Source organism: Oncorhynchus mykiss, chromosome 30, assembly GCF_013265735.2.
Source record: "Oncorhynchus mykiss isolate Arlee chromosome 30, USDA_OmykA_1.1, whole genome shotgun sequence".
NCBI classification, from domain to species: domain Eukaryota; kingdom Metazoa; phylum Chordata; class Actinopteri; order Salmoniformes; family Salmonidae; genus Oncorhynchus; species Oncorhynchus mykiss.
In genome coordinates, this window is record NC_050570.1 from 39,193,977 (window position 1) to 39,220,012 (window position 26,036).

The 26,036-nt window shown below is 43.1% G+C and overlaps 1 protein-coding gene and 1 pseudogene across 13 annotated transcripts in view; one reads left to right on the forward strand and one right to left on the reverse strand.

Moving 5' to 3' along the window:
- The window catches only part of LOC110521001 (dedicator of cytokinesis protein 7), an 84,928-nt gene extending 76,493 nt beyond the window's left edge, over nucleotides 1-8,435 (forward strand). For 8 of the 13 annotated variants that reach the window (XM_036969136.1, XM_036969137.1, XM_036969140.1 and 5 more), the window contains 8 exons: nucleotides 4-135; nucleotides 466-480; nucleotides 2,699-2,824; nucleotides 3,146-3,235; nucleotides 3,418-3,654; nucleotides 5,425-5,675; nucleotides 5,819-5,986; nucleotides 7,915-8,435. In XM_036969136.1, the coding sequence (XP_036825031.1) occupies nucleotides 4-135; nucleotides 466-480; nucleotides 2,699-2,824; nucleotides 3,146-3,235; nucleotides 3,418-3,654; nucleotides 5,425-5,675; nucleotides 5,819-5,986; nucleotides 7,915-7,957 (1,062 nt within the window). In that variant the 3' untranslated portion in view covers nucleotides 7,958-8,435. Of the gene's footprint in view, nucleotides 1-3; nucleotides 136-465; nucleotides 481-2,689; nucleotides 2,825-3,145; nucleotides 3,236-3,417; nucleotides 3,655-5,424; nucleotides 5,676-5,818; nucleotides 5,987-7,914 lie in introns of all 13 variants that reach the window. The other 5 variants (XM_036969138.1, XM_036969151.1, XM_036969143.1 and 2 more) reach the window with 3 other exon arrangements.
- Nucleotides 8,436-9,432: 997 nt separating this feature from the next.
- Nucleotides 9,433-26,036, reverse strand: part of LOC110521002 — a 56,827-nt pseudogene continuing 40,223 nt past the window's right edge.

The following is a 26,036-nucleotide window of genomic DNA, read 5'->3' on the forward strand; positions in this document are numbered from 1 at the left end:
CAGGCTGGTATGTACGAGGCGGTGAATGAGGTGTACAAGGTCCTGATCCCCATCCACGAGGCCAACCGGGACGCCAAGAAGTTGGCCACCATACATGGTAAACTACAGGAAGCCTTTGGCAAAATCGTGCATCAGGTAAAGCCACATGCTTTTATTTAGCTCTTGCCCTATACATACTGTAGGTATAGAGAACTGACAGACAGGACTGTTACGTGCCCCACCTCTGTGTGGAGGTCGTTTAGGATCTTACCCGTGCATGTCTGTGATTCTGGGACAGAGAAACACGTACTGTGACTGTACTGTGCCATGTGTGTGTTAGGAGCATGGACCCACCAGTGCATATTGTCTGTTGGAGGCATTGCAGGAAAGATCATGCCAAATATGTACACTCTCAGACCGACAGTCACTGCAGTGTACCAACGTGACTGTAAACGTGTTTATATTGTATTTTCTTTGTCACCACAGAGCACTGGCTGGGAGGTAGGTCCTAATGGTTCCTGCTTGGCCTGCTCATTTACTTTTTGTCTCTACTTCATATTTATTATTTGCTAGTTGTGTTGCTCTCTGCTGCTATGTTACATTATACTGTACCATCCATTAACATCTACCTAGACTGGGTGCTGTCCGTTTGTCCCTCCGTCCAACCAACTGTGGGACTGCTGATGCCATGTGACGGGCAGCAACCCTCCTCCTCTTCCTCCTCATTCTCTTCTGCTCTGTCTGCGGAAGAGGTTGTTTTAACGTGACCGTTTTGGCAGGCCATGCATGGGAGCCCCAGTGTGATACTAATGGCAAGTCTTGGTGAATGAGGACTTCACCTACTTGCACCCCTGCCTTGTCAGACCGTCTCTCATCAACAACAAACTGTCTGGTCTGGTCGGGCGTCAACATCTGGTCTGTTGCTCACTCGCCTGTCGTCACAACTCATCTCACAGGGTTCGATTTTAGTCAGATATTCGTGCTGAGGATACACTCCCCCAGGTTGTTCTCTCGATACACACTCCCACAAACCAGAGCCCTTTTGTAATAGAACAAATTAACCACAAACCAGTTTCAACTGGATCCACATTCGGTTAAGAAACGTTGAATTTCAAGAGGGTGCAAGTCCAAGGATTTTGGACTGGCTTGTTAGATTTGTCCCACCTTATTTGGGAAAAAGACAAACTAAATCGACCCCTGAGTTCCTTCATTCATACTGCTGCTGTTGTGTTATTAACTGGTATTAACCTGGTGTGTTGCATGACAAGGACAGAACACTCCTCCTTTTTCTCCTGAGGGAACTTAAGGACTGGGAGTACAGCTCCCTGAATGTTTCCAGGGACTGTGGAGCTCCATCACCACCATGACTGCATTCTCTTTTTTTTGCTCTCTTATCTCTCCCTCTCTCCTTTCACCTCCCTTTACTTCACTCTGTCTTTCTCTGCATGTTTTGTGTCGTGTGTTCTTAAAGTCAAAAGGAATAGTTTGGGTATTGGTGGTTGCTCTCTATTCTATTTGCCTTGGTTTGTGGTGTTCTTGTTTAGTTTCTCTAATGAGTCACCTGGAATCCTGATTAAAATGTGTTCTTGTTTTCTCCTTTTGATTTCCCTGGTTGCCATGCCGACCCCTCCTTCCCACTTTACTAATTGTGTGTTGTGGTAAGTTTCTAGTTTTAGGATTACTTTATTTTTGTTACTTTTTTGAAGGGGAATGTAATGCAATGAACCACTGACAAACAACCACTGAGCCAAATGGCAGAGCAACTGATTACAGGAAAATATGCTATGTATTTCACTCTGTGTTATATACCTATATTGCCAAGGACACGTCAGTTAAGATAGTTGTTCAATGTAACCAATGTAACCAGTACTGGGATCTTGCGGCCTTGAGTTGATCTGGTTGGGCTCATTTCTGTACAGCCACGTGTATATCCTCCTCCCCCTCTTCACACACATACCACACCGACACACACCCGTTTTCCTTAGCTGCTCCCCTCCTTCCTGAAAAACCACAGAGCTCTCTGCTTGACCAGCGCCTGTTCATTTCATTTGGCTCTGTCCGTCCTCATTCATCTGCCAGTTTAAAGCCTCGGGTACCGGGCCATCTGGAACTTAGACCGTGACAGACTTTTTACACGTGTACTCAAATCAAGTCAGATGTTATTGGTCACACACACACATATTTATCAGCTGTTATTGCGGGTGTAGCGAAATGCTTGTGTTCCCAGCTCCAACGGCGCAGTGGTATCTAACCATTCACACGTCAACACAACACCCAGAAATACATACTGTTTCCAGGCCATTGCACATATTCCAATCTGATCAGCGATAACGCGTCATTGGTCAACGTGGTCATTGATAGAGCCTCTGAAAGTTGTTTGTTTATTCAAACATTTACATTCGCCTAATAACGGTGTCTATTACGCCGAAGGTCGTTGGTCTGTGTTCATAGTTGGTGTTGCGATTGAAGTGTTTGCTGATGATGAGAACTTGGAACTTGATGGTTTCACTGAGTTGGATGGATTTCAGCTAATGTATCAATAGTCTGGCTCAGACATAGTCTGTCACCATCCACAGGGTTATTACCGTGCTTTATCCTGACACTTCTGATGACGTTCTGTGTAAAAGCAACATGTTTTTGTTCAAGTAGCATGCATGCATGCGCTTATATTTTACATTTGCCCACGTAAAACATGTTTTCTGCCTCACAGGATGGGAAGAGAATGTTTGGTACTTACTTCAGAGTCGGATTTTACGGCTCTAAATTTGGGGACTTGGACGAGCAGGAGTTTGTGTACAAAGAGCCTGCCATCACCAAGCTAGCAGAGGTCTCACACCGACTCGAGGTAAATGGCAGTTTGTCTCAAACTATCTTTTGGTTATTTTTTTCCAATTAGGCCACTGTTGATAACAGTCCTGAAATGTTTTGCATGTCAGCAGTCAAGTTTTCAAGATGTTGGACTTTCAAGATGGAAAGCGTCTCTTGCTACAGTACGTTATGTTTTGGGACCGTATCAACAGTGGACTAATGAAAGAAATGCCAAAAGATTGTTTTTCAGTGGATTTTTCCTTTAGGTAATGGTCTCTTCTCAGATTGTGAAATGGTCTCGGTCTACTCTGTGAGAGAGCTGGAGCACCGAGTGTGTCCTGTGTGTTTGATCTCTTAGGGGTTTTATGGCGAGCGCTATGGGGAAGACCAGGTGGAAGTCATTAAGGACTCCAATCTAGTGGACAAGTGCAAACTGGACCCAAATAAGGTGCGTGTGGCGGGAGAGAGGGTTTGTGGTTAAAATGTAATTCTAAATAATCACTTATTTGAATATTCATTTAGGTTATTTGAAGGCTATTGGTTATTAATTGGTTATTTATGTGTATTGTGGTTCATGTTGGTAAAACATCATGTTAACCAGGTGTCACTGTGTGTCTTTACTGTGTCCAGGCTTATGTCCAGATCACGTACGTGGAGCCGTACTTTGACACCTATGAAATGAAGGACCGCATCACGTACTTCGACAAGAACTACAACCTGCGGCGCTTTGTCTACTGCACGCCGTTCACGCTGGACGGGCGTGCGCACGGGGATCTGCACGATCAGTTCAAGCGCAAAACCATCCTGACCACCTCGCACGCCTTCCCCTACATCAAGACCCGCATCAACATCATCCACAAAGAAGAGGTGAGGCACTGGCGCCGTGCGCCACATGAAATCCACGATACATCTCATAGAGTGACCATTACAGCGATGTTCTTACTGACAATCATTCGTATGAAAAACAGGCATATACAGTGGGGAAAAACAAGTATTTGATACACTGCCGATTTTGCAGTTTTTCCTACTTACAAAGCATGTAGAGGTCTGTAATTTTTATCTCAACTGTGAGAGACAGAAATCCAGAAAATCACATTTGTATGATTTTTAAGTAATTCATTTGCATTTTATTGCATGACATAAGTATTTTATACATCAGAAAAGCATAACTTAATATTTGGTACAGAAACCTTTGTTTGCAGTTACAGAGCTCATACGTTTCCTGTAGTTCTTGACCAGGTTTGCACACACTGCAGCAGGGATTTTGGCTCACTCCCCCTACAGACCTTCTCCAGATCCTTCAGGTTTCGGGGCTGCCGCTGGGCAATACGGACTTTCAGCTCCCTCCAAAGATTTTCTATTGGGTTCAGGTCTGGAGACTGGCTAGGCCACTCCAGGACCTTGAGATGCTTCTTACGGAGCCACTCCTTAGTTGCCCTGGCTGTGTGTTTCGGGTCGTTGTCATGCTGGAAGACCCAGCCACGACCCATCTTCAATGCTCTTACTGAGGGAAGGCCAAGATCTCGCGATACATGGCCCCATCCATCCTCCCCTCAATACGGTGCAGTCGTCCTGTCCCCTTTGCAGAAAAGCATCCCTAAAGAATGATGTTTCCACCTCCATGCTTCACGGTTGGGATGGTGTTCTTGGGGTTGTACTCATCCTTCTTCTTCCTCCAAACACGGCGAGTGGAGTTTAGACCAAAAAGCTCTATTTTTGTCTCATCAGACCACATGACCTTCTCCCATTCCTCCTCTGGATCATCCAGATGGCCATTGGCAAACTTCAGACGGGCCTGGACATGTGCTGGCTTGAGCAGGGGGACCTTGCGTGCGCTGCAGGATTTGAATCCATGACAGCGTAGGTGTTACTAATGGTTTTCTTTGAGACTGTGGTCCCAGCTCTCTTCAGGTCTTCAGGTCATTGACCAGGTCCTGCCGTGTAGTTCTGGGCTGATCCCTCACCTTCCTCGTCATCATTCATGCCCCACGAGGTGAGATCTTGCATGGAGCCCCAGACCAAGGGTGATTGACCGTCATCTTGAACTTCTTCTATTTTCTAATAATTGCGCCAACAGTTGTTGCCTACTCACCAAGCTGCTTGCCTATTGTCCTGTAGCCCATCCCAGCCTTGTGCAGGTCTACAATTTTATCTCTGATGTCCTTACACAGCTCTCTGGTCTTGGCCATTGTGGAGAGGTTGGAGTCTGTTTGATTGAGTGTGTGAACAGGTAACGAGTTCAAACAGGTGCAGTTAATACAGGTAATGAATGGAGAACAGGAGGGCTTCTTAAAGAAAAACTAACAGGTCTGTGAGAGCCGGAATTCTTACTGGTTGGTAGGTGATCAAATACTTATGTCATGCAATAAAATGCAAATTAATTACTTAAAAATAATACAATGTGATTTTCTGGATTTTTGTTGTAGATTCCGTCTCTCACAGTTGAAGTGTACCTATGATAAGAATTACAGACCTCTACATGCTTTGTAAGTTGGAAAAGCTGCAAAATCGGCAGTGTATCAAATACTTGTTCTCCCCACTGTATCTCTGTTTGTTAATTTTAAATATTGAAACAATTGTCTCTCGTCTGCTTTCTCCATCTGATCGTCAATCCCTGTCTCTCTGACCCTGTGTTAGATCAGCTCCATGCCCATTGAGGTGGCCATAGAGGATATGCAGAAGAAGACCCAGGAGCTGGCCTTCGCCACTCACCAGGACCCCTCCGATGCCAAGATGCTGCAAATGGTCCTGCAGGGGTCTGTGGGGACCACCGTCAACCAGGGACCTCTGGAAGTGGCCCAGGTGTTCCTTTCAGAGATCCCCAGTGACCCTAAACTCTACAGGCACCACAACAAACTACGCCTCTGCTTCAAAGACTTCACGAAGAGGTGAAGTACCAATTTCCGCTCTAGAGGTCAATAAAGTGTATTCAATTTAAAGTACTGTTGTTTGTAAATCAAGATTATGTGCTGTATGCAACAGGTCTTATTGAAGTCCAGTGTTCTGCTCACACCTATTCTCCTCCATACAGGTGTGAAGACGCCCTCCGTAAGAACAAGAGTCTAATTGGTCCAGACCAGAAGGAGTACCAGAGGGAGTTGGAGAGGAACTACCATCGTCTGAAGGAGGCGCTACAGCCACTCATCTGCAGAAAGATACCCCAGCTTTATAAACCTGTGCTGCAGGTCACCTCTCACAGGTGTGTGTGTATGTTGACAAGCAGGAACATGCTTGTGAACATTAGAAACGGTAAAATTTTAAACTAGGGGTGTGCCGATCTCGTCATACTGGAAATTCGGAATCGTATCCATTTTATCACACTTGATACTCGTAATCTGATTGACTCTTGATCGGAAAACCCGGACGTGCGCTTTATATGCTGGTAAGCTCTAAACCTCAAGTGCACATTATTGCGCTATCACTCAGAGTGCATCATTATGTTCCTTGTCGTGGAATTATTCGAATCAAAAGGAGAGACTTGTACATTTCTTCAAAACAAGTAAACGTTCTTATTTAATTACTGCAGTAGTGGAGCTTGTCAACACGCCCCCCCATAGGTGATACGTTGAGTCCAACCAGCAGGACTAAGCCACAGCACTTTATAGCAAAGTCTATCCTCCTGGATGTTCATGACAAACAACAGATGTATGGAATGGGTCACAAGGTTAAGATTCGTATGAAAGATGCTAATAATTCACAGCAAAGGCTATCCGCTGTCGAGACTGTTCTCGTTGTGTAGAAACCAGAGTCTGGCCCCACCAACTCAATACTGGAGCCATCTCCCCATGGTAACCCAGTACAGAAATGGTAACTCATGCTATGGAATGCGGTCTTGTTAGGTTCATCACCCAAAGACCTGATAAATCTTCTGTCAGCATTAAAGCTCCTAGAGGCCCATCCTCAGTAGAACACACACAGATGAAAGTGTTCTGAGAACCCCCCTTATTCTGTTGCAAAAAAACAACCATTTGATGCAATAACAGTATTATAACATAATCTTGCAATTTTCTCCGCCATGTCCTTCATTCATTCACCCACATTGTTAAATGACCCCGACAGATGAAAATGCACATGATTTACTTAGTCCTATTCAATTATCAACGAAATAGGCTAATAAATAGCCTAATGTATGGCTGGCTACTAGTGCCTGTATTTATTCCAGACACAGATTTAAATGAAGATGGGCTAATTCGCTTGCCCCTGTATATTGTTTCACTTTCAAAAGGAGTAAAATTTCTCTCTTACTGACACTTATGCCACAACATTTGTATAATAGAAATAAACTACATTTGTAATTTTATTTTCTAATGACTTTTCACTGACTTGTTGATGCTCGATTCAAAATGTAACAAAGTGGATGATTTATAATAATGCATATAAAATGTTGTAAGTGTAGCCTACATATGAAATGGTGTTTCTGGTCTAGCAGTTACATGAAACTATGCTATTATATATTCAGTATTTTGGGTTTATGTAGAATACTGATGAATCATTAAGTGATCTTGCGAGACGTTGATTCACCTTAAGTTTTACACTTTATTAAACAAGCACCATTCTGAGAAGTGACGAAGCATCGCTCCAGTGCGATCTGGTCGATCTACACCCCTGTATAATAGAATGTGTCGGTCTACGAGAGGATCTCCGAGAAACTCCTCATTTAGATTATATTTGTCATCTTCATTTACACGGTTTTGGCTGCACCCTTCAGCAACACACTATCACAATAAATGTAGGTCTACATTTCAAAGGAAAAAACTATCTCACCTGGGATTAGAAAGATTTTTTGAGACATAGAAACAGTTTAAATGTAAACTGCTTCTAATGTTCACAACTCTTTCTTTGGAGTGTTTATGATGTTAATTTGGGCGTATGAAGTACTCCTATTGCCAATGTTTTGTCATGCATTCCCCTCCACATAAATATGATTTCCTGCTTTTGCTTCTGTTAAATGCAGCAAACGGACAGCTTCACCAGGTAGTTTGGTATTCTGTGATTTGGAATCACCTCTGTAAAACTGTCTGCACTTGGTTTCTATTGGGTGTAAGGTTATATGCATGGCCAATCTGGTATGGCTTGGCTTCTCCATATTTCACTGACTTTGCATTCTGTGTTCTTTTTTCCCCACAGGGATTCCTTCAGCAGAATGAGTCTCCGCAAGCTTGAGCTTTGAAGATGAAGAACATTTTTTTAATTAAGAATCATTGCCTTAGTTTATTCATGTGTAAAGACAGAGTCAGCGTTCCCGATAGCGAGCAGAAGGAAAGATAAAGAAGTGTTACCACGAACTCGGTACGTCATACAAGTGTCTTATTCGTTTACAGGCTGGCAGCCTGTTTACGCAATCAGTGGGTTTAACAAAGTGGATGTTACTACGTATAATGTCAAATCTCTATTCATATTTCATGTGTGCACTTTTTTTATTTACTGTGTATCAATGCATTTTATGACTTGAACGTTTTAATATTTAATAAAAAAATTGGAAAGAAAGAAAACAAAATATGTACCGACACTATTTATCATCATGCTTTCTAATTTGAGCTACATTTTGTTTTTAGTTAGGGAAATGTTTTAAACATTGACAGTGAATAGTTATGTATTTTTTTTGTTTACTTTAACTATTTTACTAAATAAATATTTGAATGTCCTAATGGGTGAGTACTGTTCTTTGGAGACGAAAAAGACAATCTTGAAGAACTCTTGGGCAAACAAAGAAAAGCTTTGCATAAGCTGGTGTTTTATTAAATGTACAAGAGAATCTACAAATTAGGAGGAGCGAGAAGCATAAAATATGTGGGAATAATTCACATGTAAAAGAATCTACTCTGGACTTTTCTGGTTTCAAAACCAAACCATTTATTTGAAATCTTTAGAATATAATATTTTTCACAGCAGGGAAAAGATTCATAGAAATGATGTTGTACATAAGTTACAACTTTATTGCTTATAGTAAATCATCATTCTAGATATGATCTTTCATAGGGCCAGGACTTGTTTAACTGGAATGAGGTACTGCTGTTGGACAGAACTTTACAAGAAAACATCCAATGTAGGCTACATACATCAATCCATGATGCAAAAACATGTCTTCTTCAATACGATGTTGTACTAGCATTTTGTAAAGTGATTGGCTAGGTATTTATTGACTGCTTGAATGTATTTATACAATGTTGTACAAAATAATAAATCGACCAAGAAATGTTATTTTCTACACGTGCAAAAGATATTCCACCGAAGAATTAGACCGAGATGGTCACCTTTATCTGTATCTAACTGAACTTAAACATTATGGACCAAAACTGAGCAGCTTATTTCTGACGGTCCAACAGTATTTGAAGGCATGGAGCCAGTGTTTTCCCTAAGTAAAGCTATGGACTTCCCGGACCGTGGGGGCTTAAAATAAGGTTGCCTAATGAGCTGTATTTTGGTGGCCTCTGGTACGTTATAATGACTTGATTCCATCTAAAATACACAGCAAAATGATTGGCTACTTCATCAAGTTTTCCTCCCAGATTGATAAAATTAGTTGTGGTACGGTACTGTGTAGAAAGACATGGCTTTACAATTTTAAATGACTGCAAATGTATACGAATTCAGTGTATTATTAGTTATTTTGGATGTTGTCTAGGCCTATATGAAAAGACTGGTTTAAAGTCTTACGTACAGTTTTACTGCACGACATGAAGCTGCCTTGTCTGGGTTGGCTGTCTGCTTTTTGGCCCCAAAGTCGTAGCTGGACAGGCTCCTCTGGCCCCCCCAGCAGTCCCACCCCCTCTGTGAGGCCTTCTTGGCCCCCAGCTTGCTGTTTATTGTGGTGCTGGCAGAGTTGGCGTTAGCAGAACCATTTTGTCCTTTACCATTGAGACTGTAAGACACTTCCCCTTCATCATAATCCAACACCTCTTCCTTGGGTTGCGGACCATGCAATTTCCCACCACACTCCTCTTCCTCTCCGCTCTGCTTCTCATCCCCCTTGGGCAGGTGGACCTTGGTGTCCTTGCTGTCCATCATCCTGATGTAGGTGGTGTACTGTCCCCTGGAGATGGTGACAGCGCTGTGAATGACCACAGCAAACAGCTGGTAGTGCTGCCCTCCAGTGGCTGAGGGGTGCATGCACCACTCCTCCAGAGAGTGCTTGAAAGGGGTCTGTAGGGGGGGTATTCACCTTTGAGAGGCCGGAGTACGGGTCCTTCCTGAACAACACAGAGAGAGAGAGAGCGTCAGTTTACACATGCTGAGTAGCTTGAGACACAGAGGTTACAAAGATGGTTGCAAAACCAACACTGAGCTAATCTAAACACACTGAACCTTTACAGCGTCCTTTTTTCGTCAGATCGGCTTACCAAGTACTGATGTATAATGTGGTGTTGCGCTTCTGTGTTATATTATATCTGATTGTGTGTTGAAGTTGTATGTAAGTGGCAAAGTATCCATCCACTGTAACTAGAGTAAGTGCAAAACCAAGCAGACTTGAGACAGGGGGTATTATAAAGGACAGAGAAGCACTTGAGGTGGATGGTGACGACCTCTGGGGGGGGTTTATCAAACGGCAGACTCCTCTCAGCCTCAGTGTAGTGGTGGCAGGTCTCACAGAGGTACTCTCCTACGATCCTCTCCACCGAGGCAAACTGGGAGAGTTTTCAGAGTTTTCAGCTCCAGCTTTGGGTCAGGGGAGACTGGAGGGGTGGAGAGCAGAGGAGAGGGGGTTAGGGTGAGATGGTTGTAATATGAGAGGATATACATTGTGGAGACTGTTGTTTGGGCTGATCTTTGAAACCGCTTGTTTAAGTGGTGACTGTTCATGTATGTGTGACCATGTGCTAACGTGTGTGCGTGTGTGGTAGAGTCTCTAGGCTGCAGGATTGCCGTATTAAACAAGAACCCTGTGTGAGTGTGTGTACACATAGTAACACCCCTCACATTCCGAGCTATTGTCTGGGCCGCGGTGTTCGTCCGCCTGCACTGGGGCACTGATGTCCTGGAAGTCTTCTCTCCTCTTAGCGTGACACTCACATTCCAGACAGCGTGTCCTCAACACCAGAAGGCCCTGGAACAAACGCTCCATCAGGTCCACACACAGGTACTCTGGACAGGGGAGAGGAAAAGAGGAGTCCAGATTCAACATAGTAATAGACAAAACATAATGGCTAAAGCAAGGGTACAAAAAAAATGTGACAGACGGGACACGGTCGATGAAGTGGATTTCCAACGACATGTACTCGGCTATGACCTCACTTTCAGCTTTCTCCTCCGCTTCCTCTCTTACTTTCTCCCGAGGGTTTTTCCTGTGTTCCCCACCATTCTCCTGAGGTTGGCTACTCTGCGTCTCCTCCTGGTCAGGTTCGGCTGTCTCTGTCTTTCCTCCTGTGTGGCAGCTAATCCATCCCATGCTCATGAATTTAGAGAATATACTGGGCTGCTTCCCTGAGGACAGCCAAGCTCAGCTTGGGCCTCTTCTTCACCTCTGCCTCTTTAGGAGCCACCTCTCCTTTCCTTCCACGTCGTTTCCTTCTCTTCTTCCTGCTTGGTCTACCCCTCTTCTTCGCCTTCAAATTTTGGCGCTACAGTGATGTCACTGGAGGACTTCCTCTTGGTTTGGGTGAGAGGTTTCCCGTTTTCAGCCTACGGCTGACGATACTGCCTTCTTGGCCTGCCTCTGTGTCACTCTTCCTCTTACTGCTTGTTTGACCATCATCATGCTGTCCGGTCCTCTGGCAGTCTCTATGGGGGTGCCACAGGGTTCAATTCTCGGGCCGACTCTTTTCTCTGTATATATCAATGATGTTGCTCTTGCTGCGGCGATTCCCTGATCCACCTCTACGCAGATGACACCATTCTATATACTTCCGGCCCGTCCTTGGACACTGTGCTATCTAACCTCCAAACGAGCTTCAATGCCATACAACACTCCTTCCGTGGCCTCCAACTGCTCTTAAACGCTAGTAAAAACCAAATGCATGCTTTTCAACCGTTCGCTGCCTGCACCCGCACGCCTGACTAGCATCACCACCCTGGATGGTTCCGACCTTGAATATGTGGACATCTATAAGTACCTAGGTGTCTGGCTAGACTGTAAACTCTCATTCCAGACTCATATCAAACATCTCCAATCGAAAATCAAATCTAGAGTCGGCTTTCTATTCCGCAACAAAGCCTCCTTCACTCATGCCGCCAAACTTACCCTAGTAAAACTGAGTATCCTACCGATCCTCGACTTCGGCGATGTCATCTACAAAATAGCTTCCAACACTCTACTCAGCAAACTGGATGCAGTTTATCACAGTGCCATCCGTTTTGTCACTAAAGCACCTTATACCACCCACCACTGCGACCTGTATGCTCTAGTCGGCTGGCACTCGCTACTTATTCGTCACCAGACCCACTGGCTCCAGGTCATCTACAAGTCCATGCTAGGTAAAGCTCCGCCTTATCTCAGTTCACTGGTCACGATGGCAACACCCACCCGTAGCACGCGCTCCAGCAGGTGTATCTCACTGATCATCCCTAAAGCCAACACCTCATTTGGCCGCCTTTCGTTCCAGTTCTCTGCTGCCTGTGACTGGAACAAATTGCAAAAATCTGAGACTTTTATCTCCTTCACCAACTTCAAATATCTGCTATCTGAGCAGCTAACCGATCGCTGCAGCTGTACATAGTCTATCGGTAAATAGCCCACCCATTTTTACCTACCTCATCCCCATACTGTTTTTCTTTATTTACTTTTCTGCTCTTTTGCACACCAATATCTCTACCTGTACATGACCATCTGATCGTTTATCACTCCAGTGTTAATCTGCAAAATTGTAATTATTTGCCTACCTCCTCATGCCTTTTGCACACAATGTATATAGACTATTTTTTTCTACTGTGTTATTGACTTGTTAATTGTTTACACCATGTGTAACTCTGTGTTATCTGTTCACACTGCTATGCTTTATCTTGGCCAGGTCGCAGTTGCAAATGAGAACTTGTTCTCAACTAGCCTACCTGGTTAAATAAAGGTGAAATAAAATAAAATAAATAAAAGTCGTTAAGTGAGATTTCTGAAGTTTTGACCTGCTCCTCTGTTGCAGTTTGTTTTGGTGCCCACAGTGGTGGCAGTGTCTGGCTTGACCTCTGACATCATCATCCTGGTCACCCTTCTGTTCCTTCCTGATGAGTTCTCCTGCATGAATCCCAGGATGCATTGGAGCACCTCCTGGGTGTAGTGCTGTAGGTAGCCCTCGTATTTGGGATTCAGCTGAATGTAAAACACTAATCAGAACAGTCAAATATTGAATTGAATATTTATTAATAGAAGTTATTCTCATTGAGAATCCTTTTTTTTAGACTTCTAAAAGAGACATATCAAGTGCCTACCCCTCTCAGCAGTCAGGGGGTCCAGAAGAGGTGGTGCCGAATCACATGGAGTTGCTGGATAGTTTCCACAGTTTGATTACCTGAATGGAACAGCTCCAGTCCAGCTACCTAGTCCACCCTGACAAGTTCACTGAAGGGGAGCTGGCCAAGCCTCCACACAAACTAGTCAACACACTCAGTTCAGACCCCAGCCCTACAGCAAGGCCCCGCAATACTGGGTCACATTCATCAGGTAAAGTGTTTCAGAATGTTCTGATATAATGGTTGTGTAATATGGAGAATGTACTTTAATTTATAGACACAGAGCAGTTTCACTTTTTTTTAATAAATGTTTTTATTACTGACAAAAGAGCAAAGTACAAATACTGTCTCAATAGGTCTGTATAGCAGCAGATCAGGTCTACATTATTTGGGTGGTAGAGCTAGCTAATCAGGTCAAAAAAAACTGGGATATAGGCCAAATCTGGAAACTAAGTGAATATATTGATGAAGTCACCTTGTCCTAGAGAGATTTACATGGTCACCAAAACATCATGCCAGGGTAAGCCTACACAAAGCACAGCCCTTATTTTAAGTGTTTCTAAAATCCCCTATGGGAAAAATGAATGGTGGAAAAACGATTGGAAACATTTCCCTGTTTGACCTCTAGGTTTTATGGGTATTATGACTCAAACTGTGGTACTCTATGGGGCAGGTGGAGGGGGCATCCCATGGCTTATGCTATCCGAGTGACCCAAACATCACACAAACTATGAGGTCCCCATGCCATGATAAAAATATTCCTAAATGCATATTATTTTTTATATTTTGATTCTCCCAGACTGTCCAGCTTTTATGTTGGTGATTGTTAGTTCTCAAAGATTATCTTAGAAAAAAATATATACAGTGGGGAGAACAAGTATTTGATACACTGCCGATTTTGCAGGTTTTCCTACTTACAACGCATGTAGAGGTCTGTAAAATCACATTGTATGATTTTTAAGTAATTCATTTGCATTTTATTGCATGACATAAGTATTTGATCACCTACCAACCAGTAAGAATTCCGGCTCTCACAGACCTGATAGTTTTTCTTTAAGAAGGCCTCCTGTTCTCCACTCATTACCTGTATTAACTGCACCTGTTTGAACTCGTTACCTGTATAAAGGACACCTGTCCACACACTCAATCAAACAGACTCCAACCTCTCCACAATGGCCAAGACCAGAGAGGGTGTAAGGACATCAGGGATAAAATTGTAGACCTGCACAAGGCTGGGATGGGCTACAGGACAATAGGCAAGCAGCTTGGTGAGAAGGTAACGACTGTTGGCATAATTATTAGAAAATGGAAGAAGTTCAAGATGACGGTCAATCACCCTCGGTCTGGGACTCCATGCAAGATCTCACCTCGTGGGGCATCAATGATCATGAGGAAGGTGAGGGATCAGCCCAGAACTACACGGCAGGACCTGGTCAATGATCTGAAGCGAGCTGGGACCACATTCTCAAAGAAAACCATTAGTAACACACTACGCCGTCATGGATTAAAATCCTGCAGCGCACACAAGGTCCCCCAGCTCAAGCCAGCGCATGTCAAGGCCCGTCTGAAGTTTGCCAATGACCATCTGGATGATCCAGAGGAGGAATTGGAGGAGGTCATGTGGTCTGATGAGACAAATAGAGCTTTTTGGTCTAAACTCCACTCGCCGTGTTTGGAGGAAGAAGAAGGATCAGTACAACCCCAAGAACACCATCCCAACCGTGAAGCATGGAGGTGGAAACATCATTCTTTGGGGATGCTTTTCTGCAAAAGGGACAGGACGACTGCACCGTATTGAGGGGAGGATGGATGGGGCCATGTATCGCGAGATCTTGGCCAACAACCTCCTTCCCTCAGTAAGAGCATTGAAGATGGGTCGTGGCTGGGTCTTCCAGCATGACAACGACCCGAAACACACAGCCAGGGCAACTAAGGAGTGGCTCAGTAAGAAGCATCTCAAGGTCCTGGAGTGGCCTAGCCAGTCTCCAGACCTGAACCCAATAGAAAATCTTTGGAGGGAGCTGAAAGTCCGTATTGCCCAGCGACAGCCCCGAAACCTGAAGGATCTGGAGAAGGTCTGTATGGAGGAGGGGCCAAAATCCCTGCTGCAGTGTGTGCAAACCTGGTCAAGAACTACAGGAAACATATGATCTCTGTAATTGCAAACAAATGTTTCTGTACCAAATATTAGGTTCTGCTTATTTGATGTATCAAATACTTATGTCATGCGATAAAATGCAAATTAATTACTTAAAAATCATACAATGTGATTTTCTGGATTTGTTTTAGATTCCGTCTCTCACAGTTGAAGTGTACCAATGATAAAAAATTAGACCTCTACATAATTTGTAAGTAGGAAAACCTGCAAAATCGGCAGTATGATCTTGCGTGGAGCCCCAGATCGAGGGAGATTATCAGTGGTCTTGTATGTCTTCCATTTCCTAATAATTGCTCCCACAGTTGATTTCTTCAAACCAAGCTGCTTACCTATTGCAGATTCAGTCTTCCCAGCCTGGTGCAGGTCTACAATTTTGTTTCTGGTGTCCTTTGACAGCTCTTTGGTCTTGGCCATAGTGGAGTTTGGAGTGTGACTGTTTGAGGTTGTGGACAGGTGTCTTTTATACTGATAACAAGTTCAAACAGGTGCCATTAATACAGGTAACGAGTGGAGGACAGAGGAGCCTCTTAAAGAAGAAGTTACAGCTCTGTGAGAGCCATAAATCTTGCTTGTTTGTAGATGACCAAATACTTATTTTCCACCATCCTTTGCAAATAAATTCTTTACAAATCCTACAATGTTATTTTCTGGATTTCTTTTTCTCATTTTGTCTGTCATAGTTGAAGTGTACCTATGATGAAAATTACAGGCCTCTTTCCTCTTTTTAAGTGGGAGAACGTGCACAATTGGTGGATGAATAAATACTTTTTTGCCCCACTGTATATATCAATCACATATCTCACATGTAAATGTCACACTCCTCCAGTCAATATAAGATATTCAGATTCAATCAAACACGTCTTTCTTCTGCCCAACACAGAATCTAGTGGAATGTAGCTCTTAAAAGTACACAAATTAACTCTAACAAAATGACTATATTCAAGGTTAGAGTCAAGAAATGTACATTCTATTAAATAGTTTACATTTTAACATATCCAAATCATTTAGGGAGCAATATCTGAGGGTTTATACTTGTATCTGATCTATCCAAGTTAATCATCAAAACAAAATACATTTTTTAAATGTTTAATGAGCTGTTGTTATTGGCAGACAGTTTTTGAAATCTCTTTTGTTATTGGACTATTAGGCTAACTATTTCACCGCATGCTGATGTCACCCTGGAAGCCCAAGACTCCCTCCCACCAAAACCGGCAGACATTTCAGGTGTTCTTTCCTAACAGCTCTTACACTAAAAGGACATTGTCATCATGTTCACAATTACACAGTATTATTCCAACCTCATAGTGTAGGAATATATATTTTATTAAACACAGCAAAATCTTTAACTGATTTGAGATTTTTTTTAAAAGAGGAGGCCTATTATTGGTAAGTTTTCATGTGGCATAAACAAACAAAAAATATTGCATTCTCATTCAAAAACATAAGTCAGAACACAGCCATGTGGTTTCAGGTTCTCTGTCGAGGAAAATGTATTTTCACAATTACAACAGTGGCATGTCTTCCCCTACCGTGTATGTATTCTTTCATGCCTATTTAGGTGCCTTAATTTGGGTAAAGCTGTTTTTACACTGGGAGCAGTGGTAGGGCTTATCCCCTCCAGTGTTTCCGATAATGCTTATTCAGGTTCCCTAACTGGGTAAAACTCTTTAAAACACAGGAAGCATTGGTAAAGCTTTTCTTGTGTGTGTGTCCTCATGCATTTTAAGGTGTCCTAACCGGTTAAAAAGATTTCCACACTGGGGGCATTGGTGAGGCTTCTCTCCATTTTGTATTCTCGTGTGGAAACTCATGATCTTTTACATTCCTGAACCAGGTAAAAGTCTTTCCATAATGAGAGTAGTGGTGTCGTCTCGCTGTTTAATTTGCGTTTCTGGGTCTAATTCCCCTGAAGGACTCTTCCCGCTGTCAGATTGAGAATCGGGTCTCTCTCCTGTCAAACACAAACACGGTATTTAGTTGAACAGAGAAACCTAAATTAAACCTCCATAAAATTAAACAATCTTTCTATGAGGTTTAATCTAGACTAGACCCTAAATCTGTAAACATGGGCACCCTCATGGACTTTATCCTGACCAACTGGCCCTCCAAAAAAAAAAAAAAAAAAAAAAAAAAAAAACCTTCAATCAGGATCTCAACGATCACTGTCTCATTGCCTGTATCCGCTACGGGTCCGCTGTCAAACGACCACCCCTCATCACTGTCAAACGCTCCCTAAAACACTTCTGCGAGCATGCCTTTCTAATCGACCTGGCTGGGGTATCCTGGAAGGATATTTACCTCATCCCGTCAGTTGAGGATGCCTTGTCATTCTTTAAAAGTAACTTCCTCACCATTTTAGATAAGCATGTTCCGTTCAAAAAATGCAGAACTAAGAACAGATATAGCCCTTGGTTCACTCCAGACCTGACTGCCCTCGACCAGCACAAAAACATCCTGTGGCGGACTGCAATAGCATCGAATAGTCCCCACGATATGCAACTGTTCAGGGAAGTCAGGAACCAAAACACACAGTCAGTCAGGAAAGCAAAGGCCAGCTTTTTCAAGCAGAAATTTGCATCCTGTAGCTCCTACCTCCAAAAAGTTCTGGGACACTGTGAAGTCCATGGAGAACAAGAGCACCTCCTCCCAGCTGCCCACTGAACTGAGGCTAGGTAACACAGTCACCACCGATAAATCCATGTTAATCAAAAATTTCAACAAGCATTTCTCAATGACTGGCCATGCCTTCCTCCTGGCTACTCCAACCTTCCTCCCCAGCTTCTCCTTTACCCAAATCCAGATAGCAGATGTTCTGAAAGAGCTGCAAAACCTGGACCCATACAAATCAGCTGGGCTTGACAATCTGGACCCTCTATTTCTGAAACTATCTGCCACCATTGTCACATCCCCTATTACCAGCCTGTTCAACCTCTCTTTCATATCGTCTGAGATCCCCAAGGACTGGAAAGCTGCCGCGGTCATCCCCCTCTTCAAAGGGGGAGACACCCTGGACCCAAACTGTTACAGACCTATATCCATCCTGCCCTGCCTATCTAAGGTCTTCGAAAGCCAAGTCAACAAACAGATCACTGACCATCTCGAATCCCACCATACCTTCTCCGCTGTGCAATCTGGTTTCAGAGCTGGCCACGGGTGCACCTCAGCCACGCTCAAGGTACTAAACGATATCATAGCCGCCATCGATAAAAGACAGTACTGTGCAGCCGTATTCATCGACCTGGCCAAGGCTTTCGACTCTGTCAATCACCATATTCTTATCGGCAGACTCAGTAGCCTCGGTTTATCTAATAACTGCATTGCCTGTTTCACCAACTACTTTGCAGACAGAGTTCAGTGTGTCAAATCGGAGGGCATGTTGTCCGGTCCTCTGGCAGTCACAGGGTTCAATTCTCGGGCCGACTCTTTTCTCTGTATATATCAATGATGTTGCTCTTGCTGCGGCGATTCCCTGATCCACCTCTACGCAGACAACACCATTCTGTATACTTCTGGCCCTTCCTTGGACACTGTGCTATCTAACCTCCAAACGAGCTTCAATGCCATACAACACTCCTTCCGTGGCCTCCAACTGCTCTTAAACGCTAGTAAAACCAAATGCATGCTTTTCAACTGTTAGCTGCCTGCACCAGCACGCCCGACTAGCATCACCACCCTGGATGGTTCCGACCTTGAATATGTGGACATCTATAAGTACCTAGGTGTCTGGCTAGACTGTAAACTCTCCTTCCAGACTCATATCAAACATCTCCAATCGAAAATCAAATTTAGAGTCGGCTTTCTATTTCGCAACAAAGCCTCTTTCACTCACGCCGCCAAACGTACCCTAGTAAAACTGACTATCCTACCGATCCTCGACTTCGGCGATGTCATCTACAAAATAGCTTCCAATACCCTACTCAGCAAACTGGATGCAGTTTATCACAGTGCCATCCGTTTTGTTACTAAAGCACCTTATACCACCCGCCACTGCGTCCTGTATGCTCTAGTCGGCTGGCCCTCGCTACATATTCGTCGCCAAACCCACTGGCTCCAGGTCATCTACAAGTCCATGCTAGGTAAAGCTCCGCCTTATCTCAGTTCACTGGTCACGATGGCAACACCCACCCGTAGCACGCGCTCCAGCAGGTGTATCTCACTGATCATCGCTAAAGCCAACACCTCATTTGGCCGCCTTTCCTTCCATTTCTCTGCTGCCTGGGACTGGAACGAATTGCAAAAATTGCTGAAGTTGGAGACTTTTATCTCCCTCACCAACTTTAAACATCTGCTATCTGAGCAGCTAACCGATCACTGCAGCTGAACATAGTCCATTGGTAAATAACCCACCCAATTTACCTACCTCATCCCCATACTGTTTTTATTTATTTACTTTTCTGCTCTTTTGCACACCAGTATCTCTACCTGCACATGACCATCTGATCATTTATCACTCCAGTGTTAATCTGCTAAATTGTAATTATTTGCCTATCTCCAGTGCGGCTTGGTTGGGTTGTGTATCGGAGGACGCATGACTTTCAACCTTCGTCTCTCCCGAGCCCGTACGGGAGTTGTAGCGATGAGACAAGATAGTAGCTACTAAACAATTGGATACCACGAAAAAGGGGTAAAAAAATTAAAAAGTAATACTAAGTGTATGTTGTGTAGTAAGCTGTTTGTAGCCCATTTTCCCTTCTTAATTTTGCCTACTGTTCTGACTTGGTGGTGCACATGTAGCCTATTACCTGTTTTAGAGAAATGTAATCATTGAATATTGTAAGAGCTTTCATTGTCAGCTTATATGCCCCCTTTATTTATCCTACGGTTCTGACTAAGAACGGCCCATGTTCTGAATTCTGTCGCTGTACATTTCAAAAGTGCTGAACAAATAGTTGTATTGACTACAGTACGTCCGTCCTAGCTCGCTCATTAACGTCTTAATCAAAATTATGGATGGCCTCTTTATCTGCTTGTCATCACCTTTTGCCACAGTTTGTACATCTCAATTGTCAGTAGAAACCACATTTTTTTAAAGCAAGTCAGCCATATCAGCTATGTTTTTTTTAAAGGCAGTAAATGAGGCTGAATTAACTGTTTCGCTGCCAGACAAGGCTCCGCTGATAGCCAGGTGTAGCAGTGGTACACTGTTGGGACTTTATGTATGCCCTAACAGTTTGTGAGCACCGTTTGTCACCGTAAAGTGCAATTCATGTATTGTTTAGTGTTGTGTTGTGTAGTGGCTTTGCTGGGATGCATCCCCCATTTTTGGTTTTTTGTTAACACAAGATGGCATGTAGCCCTCTCTAGGGTTCTCAGTCGGATGTATGGGCCAATGTGTACATTTCCGACATTGTTTTAATGTTAAGAAACAATAATCCTCACTTGCGATACAGTTTTGGAAACCTTTGGAACTTAACTTTCATATGACAGACACTGCAGATAGGTACTTGAATGGGTAACATTTGACCCATTGTTAATAACGTTATGTTGGTGGCCCATTCTTAGATGGTATAGGCATCTTACAGGATGGCTTTAACGAATTACTACATTAAAAAACATATTGTACATTAACATCATTAAAAAAACAAGTGTAGAACTTCAGTAGAATGCCCAGATAAAGGGAACATCCAGAATTAGTACATCCATCCATTTTTTAAAACGTTTTATTTAATTAATTAATTAATAATACATGTAACTTTTATAGTGCTATTCATTACAAAGAATCACACAGCAATTCAATGCAATTCATTGTATACATACAAAGGCTATATAGCTATTGATTCTTGAAGAATATAACTTATTATGAAATGGGTTGTTTTGATCCTGGGTGCTGGTTGGAAAAGCAGCGTTCCAAGCCTTACTGTTATTGGCTGTTATAGGCACACTATGCCTGCTAACAGATCAATCTGAAAATTATCACCCTGCCTCATAAGAATGTCATGTTCATGTTGCTGTCCTAATCATCTCTTGTATTCATCTAAACTTGTACATTATTATTTTCTTTTGCTTCCAGCCTAGCATTTAGTTTGGAACAGCTGGGATCAATATAAGCCTAGCTGTCTGCCTATCCGACCTCAGGAACAATGTTTCACCTTGGAATTTCGATCTCTGTACCATACATAAATAGAACTCCTTTCTATTTCTGACACAGATCAAGCTGAAAGTCCTGCCTCTCCCATCTCCTCATTGGTTTATAGAAGCAGGTACCCACGTGCCATCTCCTCATTGGTTCTACCCACGTGGGTGATTGAAAGACAAACTGTTTTGCCGGTCGTCGTGGTAATACTATGAAAGTTTAGATGCCGATCACCATATAAGTTCAAAGATGAAAAAGCCTGGAAGGAGGAGAGATGACAAGAAACGATTTGGTTGGCCGTTTTATGTGTGGATTAATTGTCAGAGTGACCCCATGCATACTTCCAAAGTTGTGGTAAAATGGCTTACTGACAACAAAGTCAAGGTATTGGAGTGGCCATCACAAAGCCCTGACCTCAATCCTATAGAACTGAAAAAGCGTGTGCGAGAAAGGAGGCCTGCAAACCTGACTCAGTTACACCAGCTCTGTCAGTAGGAATGGGACAAAATTCACCCAACTTATTGTGGGAAGCTTGTGGAAGGCTACCTGAAACATTTGACCCAAGTTAAACAATTTAAAGGCAATGCTACCAAATACTAATTGAGTGTATGTAAACTTCTGACCCAGCTAAGACAGGGAATTTTTACTAGGATTAAATGTCAGGAATTGTGAAAAACTGAGTTTAAATGGATTTGGCTAAGGTGTATGTAAACTTCCGACTTCAACTGTAGCTTCTCAATTCTCCTGTGTACCCTAATCGAGAAAGTGCCTTCCCACACTGGGAGCAGTTGTAGGGCTTCTCTCCTGTGTGTATTCTCTTATGCTCCTTCAGGCTCCTTAACCACCTAAAACTATTTCCACAGTGGGAACAATGGTAGGGCTTCTCTCCTGTGTGTGTTCACTCATGCTTTTTCAGGTCCCCTGACTGGGTAAAACTTTCCACAATGAGAGCAGTGGTAGGGCTTCTCTCCTGTGTGTGTTCTCTCATGCTCCTTCAGGCTACCTAACCACCTAAAACTCTTTCCGCATTTGTAGCAACGGTAAGGCTTTTCTCCTGTGTGTGTCCTCTTTTGGATCCCACAACTCAGTAAAACTTTGCACACTGGGAGCAGTGGTGTCGTCTCGCTGGTTTGGACGTCTCTGGGTCTGGTTCATCGGAGGGACTCTTCCTGTTATCATCGTGAGTGTCTGGTCTCTCTTGAGGGTGTGTTCTCTCATGCCCTTTCAGGTTGCCTAACTGGGTAAAACTCTTTCCACACAAGGAGCAATGGTAAGGTTTCTCTCCTGTGTGTATTTTCTTATGCTCCTTCAGGCTCCCTAACCACTTAAAACGCCTTCCACACTGGGAGCAGTGGTAAGGCTTCTCACTTGTGTGTGTCCTTTCGTGCGTTTTCAGGTCCCCTGGCCAGGTAAAACCCTTTTCACACATGGAGCAGTGGTAAGGCTTTTCTCCTGTGTGTATTTTCTTGTGTTCCTTCAGGCTCCTTAACTGGGTACAAGTTTTTCTACACTGAGAGCAGTGGTAAGGCCTTTCTCCTGTGTGTGTTCTCTCATGCCCTTTCAGCTTCCATAACCACTTAAAAACGCTTTCCACATTGGGAGCAGTGGTGTGGTCTTGCTGGTTTGGATGTCTCTGGCTGTGGTTCCTCTGAAGGACTCTTCCTGCTGTCAGGGCAAGAGTCTGGTCCCTCTCCTGCCAAAGACAAATCAAGAATTTAGTTTACCTGAATCGGGTTGGGGAGAAAGCACAGCATGTCGCCTCAATTAGCCTAGCTAGCTAGCTTCTCTAGGCTACTCCAGTCAAGACGGGGCACTGTTATAAGGGATGATAAATAACATTGTGGCTGTTGCGGAGATGCTACTGCATCGCTCTCTCCCTCTGTCTGTTTGCTCCCATCTCACCAGCCCCTACTCACCTGCAGCAAAAGAGCGCCAGCCTCTTTGCCTCATGCAGCAGTGCTCAGGTTAAAAACCTGTATTTTGTATTTCAAATATACGGATAAAAATTAATGATACGAATAGTGAAATTATTTAAAATCCCCATCCCTCGTCCCTCTGGCTCACTGCCAGAGCAACCCAGCATATAAAGATGATATAATAACTACAGGCAGTGAGCACGGTATGCTATACCAATCCCCCTGACTGAACAAAATACTTTGGTGCAATCTCTGCTCATGTGATCAGCTGATACCAGCACTCGGGTTTCCCTTCTGAACCGGCTTCCCTTTATATAAACAGACCTGAATTAACTGTTTTCCTATGAGGTCTAATCCAGACCACATCCCTCAATAACCCGAGGCAAAGCTTTACCACATTTCATCATACATTTTTTTTTTTAAACTTGCAGCCATCATAGTAATAAAGAGTTTCAAATCTAATCCTGCTCTCATGGAATGTCATGTTTTTAGGCTGAGCAGATCTCTATAATAATAGATATTAAGAAACATTTCAGTCAATGTCATTGGATACATTTGATCCATTGTTAATAAAGGGTCTGTTGGTGACCCACTCTTTGATGGTGTAGACATCTTGCAGAGTGTGGCTTTAACAATTCCTAAATTATTCAAAAACACTTAAGTGTAGGGGCACGTTTGAGTTGTAAGGCTAACGCAGAGGACTGTAGACAAAAGTTGACAAATAAAGTCAGGGAGGTGCATTTGCGACAGTCAAGTCTGACACTGTTGTGGTTTTCCAACAGCAAGGCTCAGATCAGCATGGCAGTGTTAACGTAATTGACATTGTTTATAACAGTATTTCTCTATAATTTCAAAATACACTTCTCCCACCCCATATCACACACTCACAAACTGAAATAATATATGTAGCCTACATTGTACAATCAATTGGTGAGAGAGCCCCAAATATCACATTTAAATTTGTATTTATCCACTGTACATGAATCGCGGCAAAGTTGGTTCCTGTTTCAGTCACGTCTTTTGGGCACAGCCGCGTGGTTCAAACTTTAACGCTCTAATGATTGGTTGACAATACAGCCTCCCACAATGCAGGTGATGGCTGCAGGATGAAGCTGGTGAAGAGCAAATGCAGAAACTTGCAATTGACTGCAGTAAAAGAAATGAACTTTGAACACTTGGTTTTTGTAAAGTTTATGCAGTCTGACAATTTTTAATCGCTATAATGTAACACACTTTGAAAGGCGGAGACGAACGATGGTCTCGGACTTGACATAACTGCTCCGCGCGAACCTAGAACTTCAGTAGAATGCCCCTTTAAAGCCAATATCAAGAATTCATTCATTTTGGGACTTTCAAATTAATTACATAGGCCATCAGGGCAGATGTTGACTTGAATAATTACTAATAATTTGTAGACTGCAAATTGACCAAACAGATATAACATTTGACTAAAACATCATTTCAATTTGTATATAACCACATATATATTTTTATTCTCTGTGTTAGGTGTAACAATAGTATTGTTATGTGTTGCAGTGGGGACACTAATGTGTGCCACACTCGCTCCTACCATTCTACTGCAGTGACCAGCGTCTCTATTGATGATGATATGTTGACTGTTAATAAACAATAGTTAAGCAGATTAAATGCTTTAACCGTCCAATCTGAAAAGAGACAGAACATATATGAAATATGGTGTCAGCGCAGACGAACTTGTCGGCAGGAAAATTACTTTCGCCATCGAGAGACTGTGAGTAGCAAACTTGGAAGTGACTCGAAAACAGTGAGCTATGTAGCTATATAGCAAGAAGGCCACCTAAACGGGTGACGCAGAGATAAACCACGTTGCAAGGTGGAGAGCGCGCTTGGATTAAAACCACCAACAACCTCGCGAAGAGCCGGAAATCGTGGAAAGAGGAGTTGACACTCTACCTGGTTCTTACTACACTAGAGGATGCGGAGGAGACCGTGAAAGTGAAACTTTTGTACCATCTCATTGGAGAGAGTGTTAGGAAGCTGTGTGAGACAATGACGTGTTCAATGTCCGCGAGGTCGTCAGTGAACCAGTTTATTGAGGCGTTTGACGCGCAATTGCAACCCAAAATTGAATGAGACTGTTGAGAGGTCAAGGAACTGATGAAGGTATTGATAAATATGTAACATATTTTAAAACGCTAGCCAGTACATGCAATTTCGGTGATACTAAAGACTCGTTGATCCATGATAGAATTGTATGTGGCACATGCGACTTTCATCTTAGAGAGAGACTGCTAAGAGAGGATAACCTGACAGACAAATGTATGCCGATATGTAGATCTGTTCTGTCGATCTCGAGTTGTCACGTAATAACAGTAAAACAATTCAAGGTAATGCAGTTGAGGAAGTACATGCAATAAAACATACAACAAAGAAAGAAAAGGACTAGTATCCAATCTCATGCAAACTCTGTGGGGAAACACATGAGAGGAGTAAAAACAAATGGCCAGCTTTTGGAAGCAGTGTAAAAAGTGTGGGAAGGACAATCGTTTTGCTGCAAAGTGCATGTCAAAGCAAGGGAAAGGAAAATGAGTGCATAATGTGACAGACAGATGAGGACACTGAGTGTTACTACAGACAAGAGACCTAGTCAGTTATTTGCAGCAAATTATCATTGTCAAAGAACTGTAATATTATCCCAATAAATCCTAGTGATGTACAGCACGAGCTCACTACAGTCACTGGGCAA